Source organism: Lampris incognitus, chromosome 1, assembly GCF_029633865.1.
Source record: "Lampris incognitus isolate fLamInc1 chromosome 1, fLamInc1.hap2, whole genome shotgun sequence".
NCBI classification, from domain to species: domain Eukaryota; kingdom Metazoa; phylum Chordata; class Actinopteri; order Lampriformes; family Lampridae; genus Lampris; species Lampris incognitus.
The window spans coordinates 123,447,907-123,463,366 of record NC_079211.1 but is presented as its reverse complement, the minus strand read 5'-3'; the positions used below and the strand labels follow the sequence as shown (position 1 = coordinate 123,463,366).

Here is a 15,460-nt window from a genome sequence, read left to right as displayed (position 1 = left end):
ATTCATTCATGTTTTTTCTCTCTTAAATGTTGATGCTATAAATGTAATTGTAGAACAGCATCTGCTGTTGTCTGAATGAGCAGAGATCTTTGCTGAAAAGGTAGAGGAGCAAGAAAGGAATTCAACAACAGGAAGCATGTATTCCTATGGACTACAGGGCTTCGGACTGAGATTTGAAGGTTTAGACCCCATACAAGCGGTGCTGTCAGCCAGGATGATAAACTACATGCTGACCAAGAGAATCCGTGTTTTTAGATGGAGCTTTTGCATTCTTTTCTTGACCAGAAATCTATTGTTTTTGTATAAGAGAGATCACTGTGCAGTATCCAATAAAAAAAAACAGGAATTCCTTCTTTTTTCCATGCACTTGCACTTTTAGAATTTCCTGTCACTCTTGAGAATTGCTGAATTTCCATTCAGGAAAAGAATGTGAGTAAGATGTTTTCTTCTCTTTCCTCTTTAATTTTTGCAGGAAAACAGACAATTTGGATCCAAAATGACGGACTCCAAGTATTTCACCACTACTAAGAAAGGTCTGATAGTTTGCTTAATTTGTCCACTTATTAATGTGTTTAATGAGGAAAAGTTACATTATGATTAAACTTTAAATACCACTGTTTTACCTGACAACGATAAGTTCTTGCTTTGCCTGTACCTTCTTAATTTGGCTGCATCATTAGAGCTGACAGAACTGAGTTATAATATTTCCAAAGAAAGACACTAGATTGAAAAGAATTGACTCCCTTATTAGTCTGTTAGCTCAGTGACACAGTTTAGTTAAGTGTAACATGATGTGCTGTACTTTTTGTCAATCAGTTATCCAAACTCAGGAAAAATGATACAGGTCTGCTTGATTTAGTGAATGTATTTAACCCCCCCCCCCCCATGTCCCAGTGAAAATTGTTGGGAGGGTCAGAGGGCACTCCTCCAGTGCCGTTTTAATCCATGTTACAATGCATTTGTAGGCATCATGATAATATTCAGATTCCTCAAGCTACAAAGTAAAATAATAGACTTGTCCAGACTTTGTAGTTAGGAAAAATATATACTGTAAAAGGTTGTTCATCCTGCCTGATTTTGGCTAATAGCACCAGGAATTGAACTGTTGCGCTTGTGCTCTTAATCAGATTAGACATCTTGAGCATTAGTTCCCTTACTGTTAGCCCTTATGCCATCTCTCCTGCCTGACTTCTTTTTTGTCTCAGTACCTCTTCCTCACCCCTGCCAAAACAGCGTGAGCTCCTGCTCAGATGTTTGCTAAATGCAAAAAAATTGCTTATTAGGAATATTGAACACTCGTGTTTGTAATGGATTGTGTGAAATATTGGAGCATATTGTGTAAATCCCCTGCAGTGTTTCTGTGCATCTGGCCATTGTTGTGTGCCCGAGTCCGTGCAAGCATTTTAAGTGAGATTAGGAGTGATTATAGGCTTTCAGACCCTTGAAGCTATAGAGTAGTTGGGTTCAAATTTAAGACCATTGACAGCCCTCTGTTAATATGCATGTGTCTACCCCCTTAACCATGTGGAAAGGCTTGACAATGTCACTGTTCCGAACTGTGAATTGGCTAGATTCAAGTCCAAAATAGTTTAATTTTTGCACATTAGTACTACAAAAGGACTGCAGTCTTTTTAATCTTTTTTTCAAATGACAGTATTCAAATTCCTGTAGCGACAGGCATGGGCGCAAGTCCATGAATACTGGGATGGCATCCAGTGCTTTTCCTGTGCTCCCGTCCATAGGATAGATAAATGGTTGTATCAGGAAGAGCATCCGAAGTAAAATTTTGCCAAATCAGTATGCGGATTGACAAGACCATACAGGATCGGATGAGGCTCCATACTGGATCGGTCAAGACCCGGGTTAACAATGGCTGCCATTGGTGCTGTGCCGTCACAGGGTAACAATGGAAACTATAAAATTCGCTGTGGTGACCCCCGAGAAACAGGGAATAAGCAGAAAGAAGAACAAGAAGACAGTATTCAAATTCCTGAGGTTTTCCATCAAAGAGTGAGGGGGAAAATGGCAGTTGTGCAAAAAATATATTTAATTATGTGTAAATATTAGAAGCTAGACTATAGCCCGTACCTTTTTTCTGACTCCTGTTTTTTTGAGAAATTTTTTACTCTGAATATGAATGCATTTCTGTCAATTTTGTGAGTCAGTACCCATTTTTGAGTGATTAAAAGGGACAAATTACCTCTGTTTGTCCGAGGTCAAATGTAACCAACATCCAGTTTGGACTTTGTTATTAGTGTAAACACAGCACTGTGTTCAACAGCACAACATAACAACTCCTTTCCTTTCCTTATACAACCAAGATGATGAAGGTGTTTGATATCTTTTGAATGAATGAATGCCTTTATTTGTCATTGCACAGCTGTACAACGAAATTAAGTGCAACTCCCCAGTGGTACAATATATATATATATATATATATATATATATATATATATATATATATATATATATACAAATAGTCAAAATACAAATAGACACACATTTGCTGCACAACCAACATATAATGTATGTGTAAGTGTAAAAATAAGTGTAATATCTATTACACTTATTTTGTTCTTCCACTGTTTTTGTTCAGGGGAGATCTTTGAGCTCAAGGCAGAGTTGAACAGTGATAAGAAAGAGAAGAAGAAGGAGGCGGTGAAAAAGGTCATTGCATCTATGACAGTTGGAAAGGATGTCAGGTGAGCCAGGACCAATAATGACAGAATTAACAGTGAAATATTGTAATGTAATAAGTTATATTGGAGACAATAGTCACACTGAAACGCCCTCCCTCTCCTTCCCCCAGCGCTTTGTTCCCAGATGTTGTGAACTGCATGCAGACAGACAACCTGGAGCTGAAGAAGCTGGTCTACCTCTACCTGATGAACTATGCCAAGAGTCAGCCTGATATGGCCATCATGGCTGTTAACACCTTCGTCAAGGTAAAGCACAATCTCCACTTGACTCGTGTAGATATTGGTTTTATATCATCTCCCTATTTGAAATTCATCTTTTAAAGTACAAAGTTAATAGATGCAGTTTCGACTTTTTTGGAAAAATAAACTTTTTTTAAAAATTTGAATCTACTAATACTTTACTGATGAGTACGACAATCTTTTGAGTCCTCAAGTTTTTCCTTTATTGTTCAAGTTACCCAGAGCTCTATGAATGTCACAAATCAAAAAATAGGTCTCTATGAAGATGACTTTCAGTCCTCAAGGTGTCATTCAAGGTATAATACAACCAAGTGCTAGCAGCATGTTAAGTTTTTGCACCTTTTAATTTCTGAGGGTGTATATACCAACTGTGTTCTTCTCATTGTTGTGGAGCAACGTAACTAATATCTCAATAATATGGCAATTATGTTCTTGGAGACTTCTGTTCCCAATAAAAAAATCTAAGCATTTTGTACATAATCCCAATAAAATTGGAACTATTCTTGAATTGAAACATGTTCAAAAATAATGAAGTCCTTTCATTTTTGCTCCATTAATCTGTGGCAATGGAGATAACAGCATTATATTTTTCCATCACAGTAATTCTTGTGATTTTAGTTAATATCTTTCAAAAGCTTTTTTTTTGGTCTGACAGACTAATTAATCACTACATATATGCTTTGTTACTCACCTTCAAACTCTTGCAATTTCCCCATTACCAGGATTGTGAAGACCCGAACCCTCTTATCCGTGCCTTGGCTGTGCGCACCATGGGCTGTATCCGTGTAGATAAGATCACAGAGTATTTATGTGAGCCACTGAGAAAATGCCTGAAGGATGAAGACCCTTATGTGAGGAAGACAGCAGCTGTATGTGTTGCAAAGCTCCATGATATTAATGCCCAGCTGGTGGAGGACCAGGGCTTCCTGGACACCCTTAAAGACCTCATCTCTGACTCCAACCCCATGGTATGATTCTTTTAGGGAGCTAGCTAACCTGAGAGCCAGTTAAGTTTTCTGAACAAGTTTACATAATTAGACCTTAGTTTTGCCCATCATAGATTAACCTTAAACTGGCAAAACATATATGGCATTAGGCCAGCATTGCATAATTCCATTTGTGTTACCATGGTGACCTTTCTCTTCATACCCAAATCAGCCAGGGGCCAGTACTCGATTTTTCTGTACTTATCTGCAATCTCATCTTCTTCCTTAGGTGGTAGCGAATGCAGTTGCAGCACTGTCTGAGATAGCAGAGTCTCACCCCAACAGTAATCTTTTGGACCTGAACCCTCAGTCCATCAACAAGTTGCTGACTGCCCTTAATGAATGCACAGAGTGGGGACAGATCTTTATCCTAGACTGTCTGGCCAATTACACGCCCCGGGATGATCGTGAGTCCCAAAGGTTAGAGAGTGCACTACCCTCATTAGTAGACATTTTTTTCCTTCATATCAGCACTTAATTCCTTGGAAACTGATTTTGCTACTGTTTACACTTTACTTCACCACCCCTGCATGTGTCTAGTATTTGTGAGCGGGTGACTCCTCGACTGTCCCATGCCAACTCTGCAGTGGTGTTGTCAGCAGTCAAAGTTCTAATGAAATTCATGGAGATGCTCCCTAAGGACTTGGACTACTATGGTACACTCCTAAAGAAGTTGGCCCCTCCACTGGTCACCTTGTTGTCCGCTGAACCTGAGCTGCAATATGTGGCACTCAGGAACATCAACCTCATTGTACAGAAACGGTAAAGTGCCCTGAAGCAGTCATCTACTTACCTCTAGTTATGTATTATTTATTGTAAATCACAACTTCATAAAAAAGCATGCTCTCATTAGAATACGATGGCAAGTCTGTGCCACAGCTGAGGCCCTCTGGCATAGAGACACATATGGATGGTAAATAATCCTGTTTTATTAAAAGGGAAAATTCACCGATATTCAACCTTGTCTGTCTGCGACAGGGATAGTGCATGAAAAACACCTGCAGTTATTTGTGATCGTTTCTGCATTTCTGGGGCAGCAGTGAAACCAAGTTTTTTTTCTGGCTGCCAAGTGAAGTATCATGATGTTATTTGGCGGCCAGAAAAACTACAGCCTAACATGGTTTCTAATACTCTAATGTACTCTAAACATGCTGTTCAAAAAATACGTTCTCATTTGGCTAAACAACGTTTCCAGTAGTGGAATCAGAATCGGAATACTTTATTCATGATGATTTCTCTGTCAGTATAGTTCACAGTGAGACCATTATTGCTTCAATTGACTACAACACTCATCAGTGCTGATTGCACATACACAAAACCATTGGTGAAAGTTCCTTTTAAGGCAAAAATTTAAAAACACCAGAAATAAAACAGTTAAGACTAAAACAAGACTTATAGTAATTAAAAGTCTTTTGTTGGGGAGTGAGTTATGCGTGCCCACAACCTGCAGCTTCAGGTCTCTTCAAGTCTCCGAGTGGTCTTTGGGGTGGGGAGCCAATTTATCTGTCCTGAGTTAATTAGACTAACTCAGGACAGCTGGTCCACACCCCACTCTGCCACAAATACAGTTTGCTAATTTGTCTGTACTAATACAGATTGTCTACCATGCCCATTTTCTCTGTAGCCCAGAGATCCTGAAACATGAGATGAAGGTTTTCTTCGTTAAGTACAATGATCCAATCTATGTCAAATTGGAGAAGCTGGACATCATGATTCGCCTTGCTTCTCAAGCTAACATTGCTCAGGTAACCTACCCATAGAGACACTGTGGTAGATTCTTCCAGACAAGATGTAGAATCTTTTTATTTGATAGTCTACTCAAGGATGACCTGTAGATTTTAGAACTAGCTGCCCCATAGATAAACATCTTTCCATGGTTATCACATTAAAGGGAATTTGGATGATGACTGAAACATCTCATACATTCTGCTATAGGTGCTGGCAGAGCTGAAGGAGTATGCCACAGAGGTGGATGTGGACTTTGTACGTAAAGCGGTCCGAGCCATTGGCCGCTGTGCCATCAAAGTAGAGGTATGGGGAAACAAAATGTTATTACCATATAATGCTACATTAAGCTACTCCTAGTAAAGCAGTAGTACAGTAAAACCCCATCCAAGCCGAACTTCATGCAATACTAAACAAATTTTGTGGGCCCAAAATATTCCCTTATTCCCTGCAGTGTTTAAAACCTTGGCAAACTAATATTCTGATTTCTGAATGATTGTCTTGGTCCCACGTTACATTTTATCATCCAAACAACATGGGTGAATCTGTCAATTAAAATTTGTTTTGCTAAGAGTCTACTGCTGCATGTGTTTTCCCTACACACTAAAGATAAGATAGCTTGAACTGTCCTGCCTGTCAAGGATTTTATGACTATGGCACCTGGCGCTTTGAATTCAATAGTCGGAAGTTTGATGTATCAAAGTTGCCTTCATGAAATGCTAGCCCCTGAAATTTCAGGGGCTGGTCATTGTATTTTTTTGTGCACTGGGCTAACATTGGTTTACTCATGAAATCTTTAAACTCATAAAATCTTTGGTGTCCTTTTGAATTTTTGCAGGATAAAATATAATGAGTAAAGAGTAAAACTGAGTGATTGTATGAAAAATGGGAATGATGAGAATTACTCATAAGACAAAGTGAGAAATATGACTGGGAAGTTGGTTTTCTTTGAATTTTTAAGGTAAATTTAGGAGTTGTCTTAGACTTGCTTTAAAGTAGGGGGTCTTTTGAGTTACTGAATGAATCATCATGAAATGGCAATGGAAAGAGGAAACGTAAGCTACAAGTAGATAGATAGAAGAGGATAACAATGAGGTTTAAGATTTGTCAAAATGTCCATTTCAATGGAATCTGAAAGACATGTCTTTTGCGTTGCACATGCGTTGTCCATTGCACTTGTGTTGCACATGCATTGCGTTGTGCATGCACATTGCGTTACCAAAAAAAGGGAACTACATCCACCCTCTGGAAGCCTGATTTTTTTGTTAAATCAAACAACACAGTCAGTCCAAGGGCCAGTCGGGTTTGAGGGATTTTACTATATTGGATATATATATATATGTCATGTAAATAAATTCTTAGTTAATAGCATGACTGATGATTACCTGTACTTGGATAAAACTACTGAATATTTTTACATTCCTTAAGAAAGGCACAGTGTGGCATTTCTGTGATGTACAGTAGGTGGCTCTTTAATCTTGACATATTTTTTTCCTCTTTTAGCAATCAGCAGAGCGCTGTGTCAGCACCCTACTGGACCTCATCCAGACTAAGGTCAACTACGTGGTGCAGGAGGCCATTGTAGTCATTAAGGACATCTTCCGCAAGTACCCCAACAAGTGGGTATCCTGTTTGGCACCGTTGTGTTCTTAAGAAGAACACTGCTTTGATACTGACAATTTTGTGTGCAACAGTAATCTTGATGAACATATAACTTTTTCTTCTTCTTTTTTTTTTTTCCAAAAACTTCCTGTCAAATCTCAGCCACAGCCAGAATTCTCCATCACCGAGGCTTGGAGACAGATGGTTGATGAATGCGCAACAGCCTGTTTATTAAAAATAAGACTAAAAATACCAGAGCTTAACACGTTAAAAGACTAAAAACAGACATCTATTAAAAGTCTTACCATGGGGAGAGCGCTATGCAGGTTCCTGCTACCTTCAGCTCTCTCCCTGGCTCTAATGTGTCTTCATGGAGGTGTAGCCACGTTATGGTTATAACCTATTATAATTCAATGACTGTAACTGGAGAAAGGTGCGACTACACCCCACTTGCCGCAGTTCCTTTTTAATAGTTTAGAAAAATCCTGGAAAAATACCAGTGTTTGTTTGCATTGTGCCATCCCAACGGGAATCGGTGAAAGCTGATTTAGCTGCAGGAGGTGATGTTTATTAGTCTATTAATCTAATTATATTAAGTTAATTTTCCACTTTATATTGAAAACCCAGCCTGTCATACATATTCGATTACATGCTCTATTTATTTGCTAGACGTTTGACTTTAAACATTTTATTATTCAAATGTTCATGGATTTTTATCGCAATGAGCCCTCGTATGCTTTGAAGTGGCCCATGTCCTCTGCTACGTATTTTTAATAGAAATATTGGTTTCAGTCAAACATGGAGTTATACACAAACAGGCTGTTCTGCCTCGCTGGCCCCCAGATTATATTCCCTTGGTCTTGAAACGGGCATAGCAAAAGCTTATTACCCTGAAAAAAAGTGTTTTCTGCTTGACTTTCATTGTGAAAAGCATGCTAATGAGTTTTCTGGCAGGGAAAAATTTCGGCATCTTAGAAACATGGCTGGGGGAAGTGTCTGTCACGCACGACGGTTGAACCCCCTTCCCTCAACCAAACCTGGTCAGAGGGCAGTAAACTGCAGTCAAAGTGTGACTTCAGCTCTGGGTCAGCAATAGGTGTAGGTCCATATGCCAGACTGAGAGCTTTCTCCATCATAACAACAGCAGACTATCTCACAGTGGAGCCCTGGGTTGCTGTGCCCCCCTAAACCCCCCCAGGAGAGAAGCTTAACCATGCTTCCAATTTAGCGTGGTTTGGCTCTCCGCTGTGAATCACAAGCCAGTCACACTGTTGGCTACTCTTTAATTAGACATCAATTAGTTATTTCTGCATTTTCTCAGCTTAGAAGAAAACCATTATTTGAATAGAATTGATTGTTGTTGTTGTTCTTGTCTGTGATGGACTGGCGGCCTGTCCAGGGTGTCTCCCCGCCTGCTGCCCAATGACTGCTGGAATAGGCTCCAGCATCCCCGCGACCCTGAGAGCAGGATAAGCGGTTTGGATAATGGATGGATGGGTGATTGTTGCCCTTTATGCTGTCTGACCACATTGAGGCTTGGCTTTTTTGCATATATGAGATATTTAGTTTTTGCAGACAATACTTTTGGAATTAATCTGGCACAGTAAAAAGACAAAAGTTTGGCTGATGAATGAATGAAATCTGGTAATTGTGTTGTTGAGATTCAACAAAATGGTGTACTTTAAAGTATTTAGATAAAGATTCTTTTGAATGTATATGATCTCTTGTTGGTGGTGCAGAGCCTTTCAATGGACGCTAGTGATAAGTTATAACACAATGAAAAGACGAGTTCATGAGCAATCAGCCCTCTGATCCACTGTGTAGATGTGGTTTAATTCTCATACTATTTTAATATTGTTGTGTCATTTGTAAGTGTTAAGGGTTGTAACCTTGATTACAGCTAACTAGCAGAATAACCTTTCCCAACATTGATTTGAATCATGGGCTCAATTTTTTTGAGATACTGAATAAAACAAACTTAAGGTATGTTCTTCTGGCTGAGAAGGAAAAGGGATGAGGCTTGCAAATTTGCAACGGCAACAGTCTGAGACTGGCCTGGGAGAATGGTAGCCTGTTACATTAGAGAAATTCAGACAAAACATTTTATTCTGTCATTCTAACAGTCATTTCATAAATAACCCATGATCTGGATTGTCTGAGTCCCTACACAAACTCACATGCCAAGCTTAAGTCAAGGCCTGTGTGGTTCCACACTGGTCTTTCGGGGACTGCAGTACCATGATTTTTAGAATATATATAACTTTGTGATTATTGTCCTTTCCCTTTGACATGTTTTTTTTTCATGTAATGTGCATGTGTCTGTCACCAGGTATGAGAGTGTGATTGCAACTCTATGTGAGAACCTGGACTCCCTGGATGAGCCAGAGGCTCGGGCAGCCATGATTTGGATTGTTGGGGAGTATGCTGAGCGCATCGATAATGCTGACGAGCTTCTGGAGAGCTTCCTGGAAGGTTTTCACGATGAAAGCACTCAGGTCTGTTGGAGGATAGGTGCGGGTGTGTATCTGTCTATCCGAAGAGCTGATATCTCTTCGACATTGTTAACAGGAGGACGACATATGTGATCAGTCCCTGCTACTGAGTGTCAACCTTTGTTTGCTTTTTTTGGGGGGGGGGGGTTAGCGTTTGCCTGGTATTGAAAATGAAATTGACATGCCGTGCACAGTGAAGCTCGCAGTGCGTTGGCCTCATTTAAACATGAATATTTATCTGTGAGAGGTGGTACGTTGGTGCAGTGGTTAGCGCAGTCGCCTCACAGCAAGAAGGTCCTGGGTTCGAGCCCCGGGGTTGTCCAATCTTGGGGGTCGTCCCAGGTCGTCGTCTGTGTGGAGTTTGCATGTTCTCCCTGTGTGTGTGTTGGTTTCCTCCTGGTGCTCCGGTTTCCTCCCACAGTCCAAAGACATGTAGGTCAGGTGAATCGGCATTACTAAGTTGTCCCTAGGTGTGTGTGTGTGTGTGTGTGTGTGTGTGTGTGTGTGTGTGTGTGTGTGTGTGTGTGTGTGTGTGTGTGTTTGTTTGTTGGCCCTGTGTGATGGCCTGGCAGCCTGTCCAGGGTGTCTCGCTGCCTGCCGCCCAATGACTTCTGGGATAGGCTCCAGCATCCCTGTGACCCTGAGAACAGGATAAGCAGTTCAGATAATGGATGGATGGATTTAACTGTGAGATAACTGTGAGACAACTGAAATGACCCAAGAGAGATTAATGTGTGTTGTCCTTTTTGGGACTCGTGCTGCTAATGGGAATACACAACACGTAAATGGGTTTACTCCAATAGTCATTTAAAGCTTTAGTGTCTAAGATTATTCATTTTCAAATCTGACTCAGACGCACATTTTGTAGAGAAGCCAGCCTTGGCCCATAGAGTATTCTGCCAGTTTGTTCTTGGATTAAGCGTAGCCCTGCTTGTCTGGGGAGCTCAGCCCAAGCAATACATCATTCCCAGTATTAATTCCTTTTGACAGAAAGATTAACTAATGGCTATGAAAAGGGACTTTCATTGGTAAAAATACATTACACTACAAATGTTCAGCTTTGTATTGAACATTTTTAGTGTAATGCATTAAGCTTCAGTCCAATCATTTGAATGTTTAGTTGTTTTACCCTACAAGGGAAAACAGGAAAACCCTCTGCCAATCTGTTGTTTTTCTGCCATTTGTTAATTTTGCCATAGCAACATATTTATTGCAGCAGAGTTTACATTTAGTGACATTAAGTCTGTTGAAAGCTGTAACCCTACAAAGAATATAGGTGGAAGGTTTCTGTTGAAAGTGTATTGACCCTTCAACCTTCAGTGCATTTTCAAAGTTTGCCTTCCGTACTTTCAAAAACTTCTAAAAGTTCCATCGGTTGAATGGTGACCGTTCATAGGAGAATATTATTTTGAAAAATTTGATCAGTATATTGTCTAAATTGCAAATTTTATGATGTGTGATGTAATCTGACAAATTATTAACTATATACCTTGAAAACTTGTGATTATGAAACATTTTCCGTACTGCGCAGGGCAAATAGAATTTGTTGAAAACAGTAAGTTGAGGTAGAAATTTCCTGTAAGGGTTGCTTCTCACCATGCGTAGGAGTCATTCAGGGCTGTCCTTCTTTCAAATGTAGCTTTAGTTCATGTTCAGGTGTCTCCAATTGATATAAGTGGATTTTTTTAGTAGAGGCTGGATTTTGAGTATTTCAATAGGTTGAGGCATGTTAAAGCCCTCTCAGTGCTTTAACATCCATCCATCCATTATCTGAACCGCTTATCCTGCATGCCCTACAAAAATAAGGATAATAACTTATTCAACAGAATAAGGTATTAGATATCAAAACACTCAAATCAGCACAACTTAGTACTATATTTCAAGCGACAGTAGACAAGTTTTCAACTTTACCCCTAGTGTTTCCAAGTGGTATTATTGTTTGTGCTGCTGTTGCAAAGACAACCGGATCGCTTTCCATTTATTAGCATCCTGGCTACTGTCCAAAGCAAGAAACAGCCATCAGAATCCCAATTTGAACTTGAAACCCAATCTCAGTACTATGATAAAGGCAGAGTACAACATTCGGTAGTATTAATAAGTAGGCAGGTTGTGTTACTTACTTATCCAGTAGAAAGAATACCATCTGAATGTCAGTTTGGAACCCAATCAAGACCCGGGTGTTGTATCAAACTCTCTTTCCCCATCGAGATCTGTTTCCCCCTAGCCAGCGTTCAATACAATACCAGGACGCTTGATTAACCTTAACCTCAACCTAACTCTAAGCTTAACCTAACGCTTACCTTAACGTAATCGTAACCGACAGTTAACCTGTTTCGATGCAAATGCTTTTGTCTGGCAAGGGGGAAACATCTTGATGGGGAAACAGATCAGTACAACACCGGATCTCTCCATCGAGTGAATGCCCGTCTGAGGTTCACTCTTGTTTTACCTCTTTTTCTATCACTCTCCGTTTTCACCTTCTTTGCCTTCTCCATCAATGGGGTTCTTTTTCTCTTGCAGGGTAGAGTTTCCACTGTCACTGCGGTTGTTCCACTTGTCTGCCATTTCCGCTACTGGAAATAGCTACTATTACGCACCAGGGAAATTAAAAGCGCTATCCTCTTCCTATTTTGGTTGCACAATGGTTGACGTTCTTCGTTTGTGCTGTAAATCAAGCCTTCATTTTCCTCTGAGATTGTACCTGGTGGCAGACAAAATTGCAAAGTGAGAGCAAGGCTTATAGGGAACCAATCTAAACACCGATGGTGTCATTATTCTATAGCCATTACACTGTGCAATCAACATTTACTTCATAATGATAAGTTAAAGCAAAAAAGTTGTCTATTGCTGTTTTAACCGTGCTTATATTACCCATATCAATGGACAAGTAATGTTAACTTGTGGCCACTGGGTTTCTCCAGGTGCAGCTGCAGTTACTAACAGCAATAGTCAAGCTGTTTCTGAAGAAACCCACTGAAACACAGGAGTTGGTGCAGCAGGTGCTCAGTCTGGCTACACAGGTAAGAATACATGCATACACGCATGAACCCATACAAAATGTATGTGGCAGCCACCACCTCTCTCTACAGACATGTTCTGTGTCCATGCAATTGGAAGGGTAACTCATGTCACCAGGGTTCGAAATTCGTTGTTTTTAGGGCAAGGCGACTTTGCCTTGGATGACGCCTAATTTTACCAGGACACCAAGGCAAATAGCCAGGGCACCAAAGGCAACTGAGAAAGCCAAGCCCACAACGCCATTGCGCAAATAAATACCACAAGAAAATATTACAAGATTGATTTCAGAGGTTTCTTGAACATGTTATGATCGATCGGAATATGGTAACATTATGCATGTAACTTATCTTCAAACTCACCTGTTAGAGCTGCTTAGCTAGCTAGCTAACGTAACGTTAGACCATGCGTTACACCCTACACCGCCGCTTGCCAACCCAGCAGTGGCGCTGGGCAATCATAAATGAGTGCACAGGGTCAGGGGTTGCAAGTGACGTAAATGAAAAGGGAGGAACGTGGGGACACTTTTGCACAGACAGCAGAAAATTGGCTTGAAACCGGTTACAATGAGGAAAAAAACTGCTACGGAGGGCACAGCGGCAACTTTGCCTTTGCAACTAGTGCTTTTTAAAAGGGCAATAATGCTAAACGGGAGGGCTTCCACAGCAACTGCCATGGATACCGTGGGGAATTTCGAACGCTGCCTGTCACCCTCTCCGAAATGAATCACATCCCTTCTCCAGCATCTACCTAAACCAATCTGATTTCATGAAAAATGGCCTCAAAATACCCTTCTTCTCTTAAGCTGTGTTATTATCCCTTTTCAGCTAGGAAGGCTATAGCTTTTGTCATTTGTTTGATGGTAACAGGAATATTATAAAGGCATCAATGGAGAATTGAAACTGTAGTCCTCTAGTAATCCTCACAAACAAAGAGGTTTGCTGCTCCCATCTTCCTGTCTAAAAGAGCAATTAAAGAAAATCAATTTGAAATTGTCTGAACTGCTTTGTGCCAGTATTTTAGCCTTTTCGGTTTTTCAAAGAGCATTTTGCAGTGTGTTCAAGGTATTATGTAGCTGTTGGCAGGGTTGTGCTCTTGCTTCTAAGACCCCACTTCACTACTGGGCTCTTTCCAGGATCATTATCTGTTGGTGGTGCAGTTGGTCTCTCATTTTGTGTTTTAATATAGTTATAGTTGAGCTGTAACTATTTTTTCTGGGTGAGCTGAGCAATAAGGTAGAATGATTAATTTAATTTAATTTAAGTTTTTTCTTGCTTTGGGCTTAATTTTATGGCTGTTGGACATAACAGCATCTTAATCAAAAAAAGACACTAGCATTTAAAGGTTTTATGCCCAAAAAACAGTCAAGAAGGAAAAACGTCATACGTTTATGAAAATGGTGGAGTTAATTTTGTCCTTCTCTAGCACTCAGACATTTTGGCTCAGTTGGTTGTTAAACGGCTTGTGATCAGCTCGATATTATGTAAATGGTTGTCACTGTTCAATTTTTACTGCTGCAGTTGTTGTCCTTGAATAACCTACATTAATTTGCTGTGCCTCCTGTCACTGTTTCACTTGAGACACCAATGTCCATTCTTGAAAACACAAGCCTGCTAGCAGACATTAACCAGACACCTCTGTCTGTCACCTTTCCATCCATCTCGCAACAAATGTCATGATTACCTGTAGTATCAGATAGTAATGGACTTAAGTCATTCATGAGCTGCCCTAGCTGTACGATTGATGTACTATAGCACTGAGAGCCCCAGCTCATTGCCATCAGGATCAAGATCTGACCAGGCGATGATATACACTTTTTTAGGGCATCTGCAACAGTGGCTGGTTGGTTCAAAAAATCCGCAGTTTTTTTTTTCCTACGTTTGCCATAAATTGATTTTAAATCAGTAGGAAGCTGTATTCAATGTCACTTGTTTGACAAAGTGGCTCTCAGGGTAAGCCCACTTACCAGCTGCAGCCAAAATGTATCAGCTGGTGTTTAATTCCCTTCTTGAGTGTTACAGCAGTGATACCCAGTAGTTGTATTACTGAAATGAAGACGAATAAGTGGATATAAATAGACTTGTATGATTCTATGTAAGTGGAGGGACCAATTATGTGTATCCGTCAAATGCTTAGAAAACAGGATAAGAGACCCAGACCTTGCTATGTAGCTACCCTTAACGTTATGTGCAAATGCCACGTGTTATCCCTGCAGTCATGCTGCACACAGACACACTCAAGGTCAAAGTATACTGCTGTGAGTAAAATTACTTTAGGAAACCAAGTCCCGTTGTCTCGATTTGGCCCAGAAATGGCTCCAAGTAAAAATATGCTCAGCATGGAAAGGATCGGTTTACTGGATGCTTATCATGCTAAGATATGCCATGTGACACATTTGCAAAATGTTGTTTTTCTGGTAACGGGAAGGTTAATTAACAGATATTAAAAAGATAAATCCGGCAATAGATCCAACCCATGTTTTTGAAACTACTTCTCATAGCTATCTATTTTCTGCTAATTAGAACTAGAGGGATATTAAGTTTCACTTGTGTTATAAGCGAGGGAGTCTCACACCCCTCTTCACATCATCAACATTTTATTTGCTCGCTTCAGGGAAAGGGGATCATTGAGTTTTTGTAGAATAGATTGTTCTCAAGACTTCTGGTGTGCAGTAGTCCTGGCAATGATAGGTTTTTAAGAT

General features: G+C 40.2%; 1 protein-coding gene across 1 annotated transcript in view; it reads left to right on the top strand.

The window, feature by feature from the left end:
- The window catches only part of ap1b1 (adaptor related protein complex 1 subunit beta 1), a 41,311-nt gene that overhangs the window by 2,277 nt on the left and 23,574 nt on the right, over window positions 1–15,460 (top strand). Inside the window, exons 2-12 of the mRNA XM_056301966.1 lie at window positions 473–533; window positions 2,597–2,702; window positions 2,810–2,945; window positions 3,662–3,907; window positions 4,155–4,345; window positions 4,466–4,687; window positions 5,550–5,670; window positions 5,861–5,956; window positions 7,154–7,269; window positions 9,582–9,747; window positions 12,666–12,764. Of these exons, the coding sequence (XP_056157941.1) occupies window positions 497–533; window positions 2,597–2,702; window positions 2,810–2,945; window positions 3,662–3,907; window positions 4,155–4,345; window positions 4,466–4,687; window positions 5,550–5,670; window positions 5,861–5,956; window positions 7,154–7,269; window positions 9,582–9,747; window positions 12,666–12,764 (1,536 nt within the window). The 5' untranslated portion in view covers window positions 473–496. The remainder of the gene's footprint in view (window positions 1–472; window positions 534–2,596; window positions 2,703–2,809; window positions 2,946–3,661; window positions 3,908–4,154; window positions 4,346–4,465; window positions 4,688–5,549; window positions 5,671–5,860; window positions 5,957–7,153; window positions 7,270–9,581; window positions 9,748–12,665; window positions 12,765–15,460) is intronic.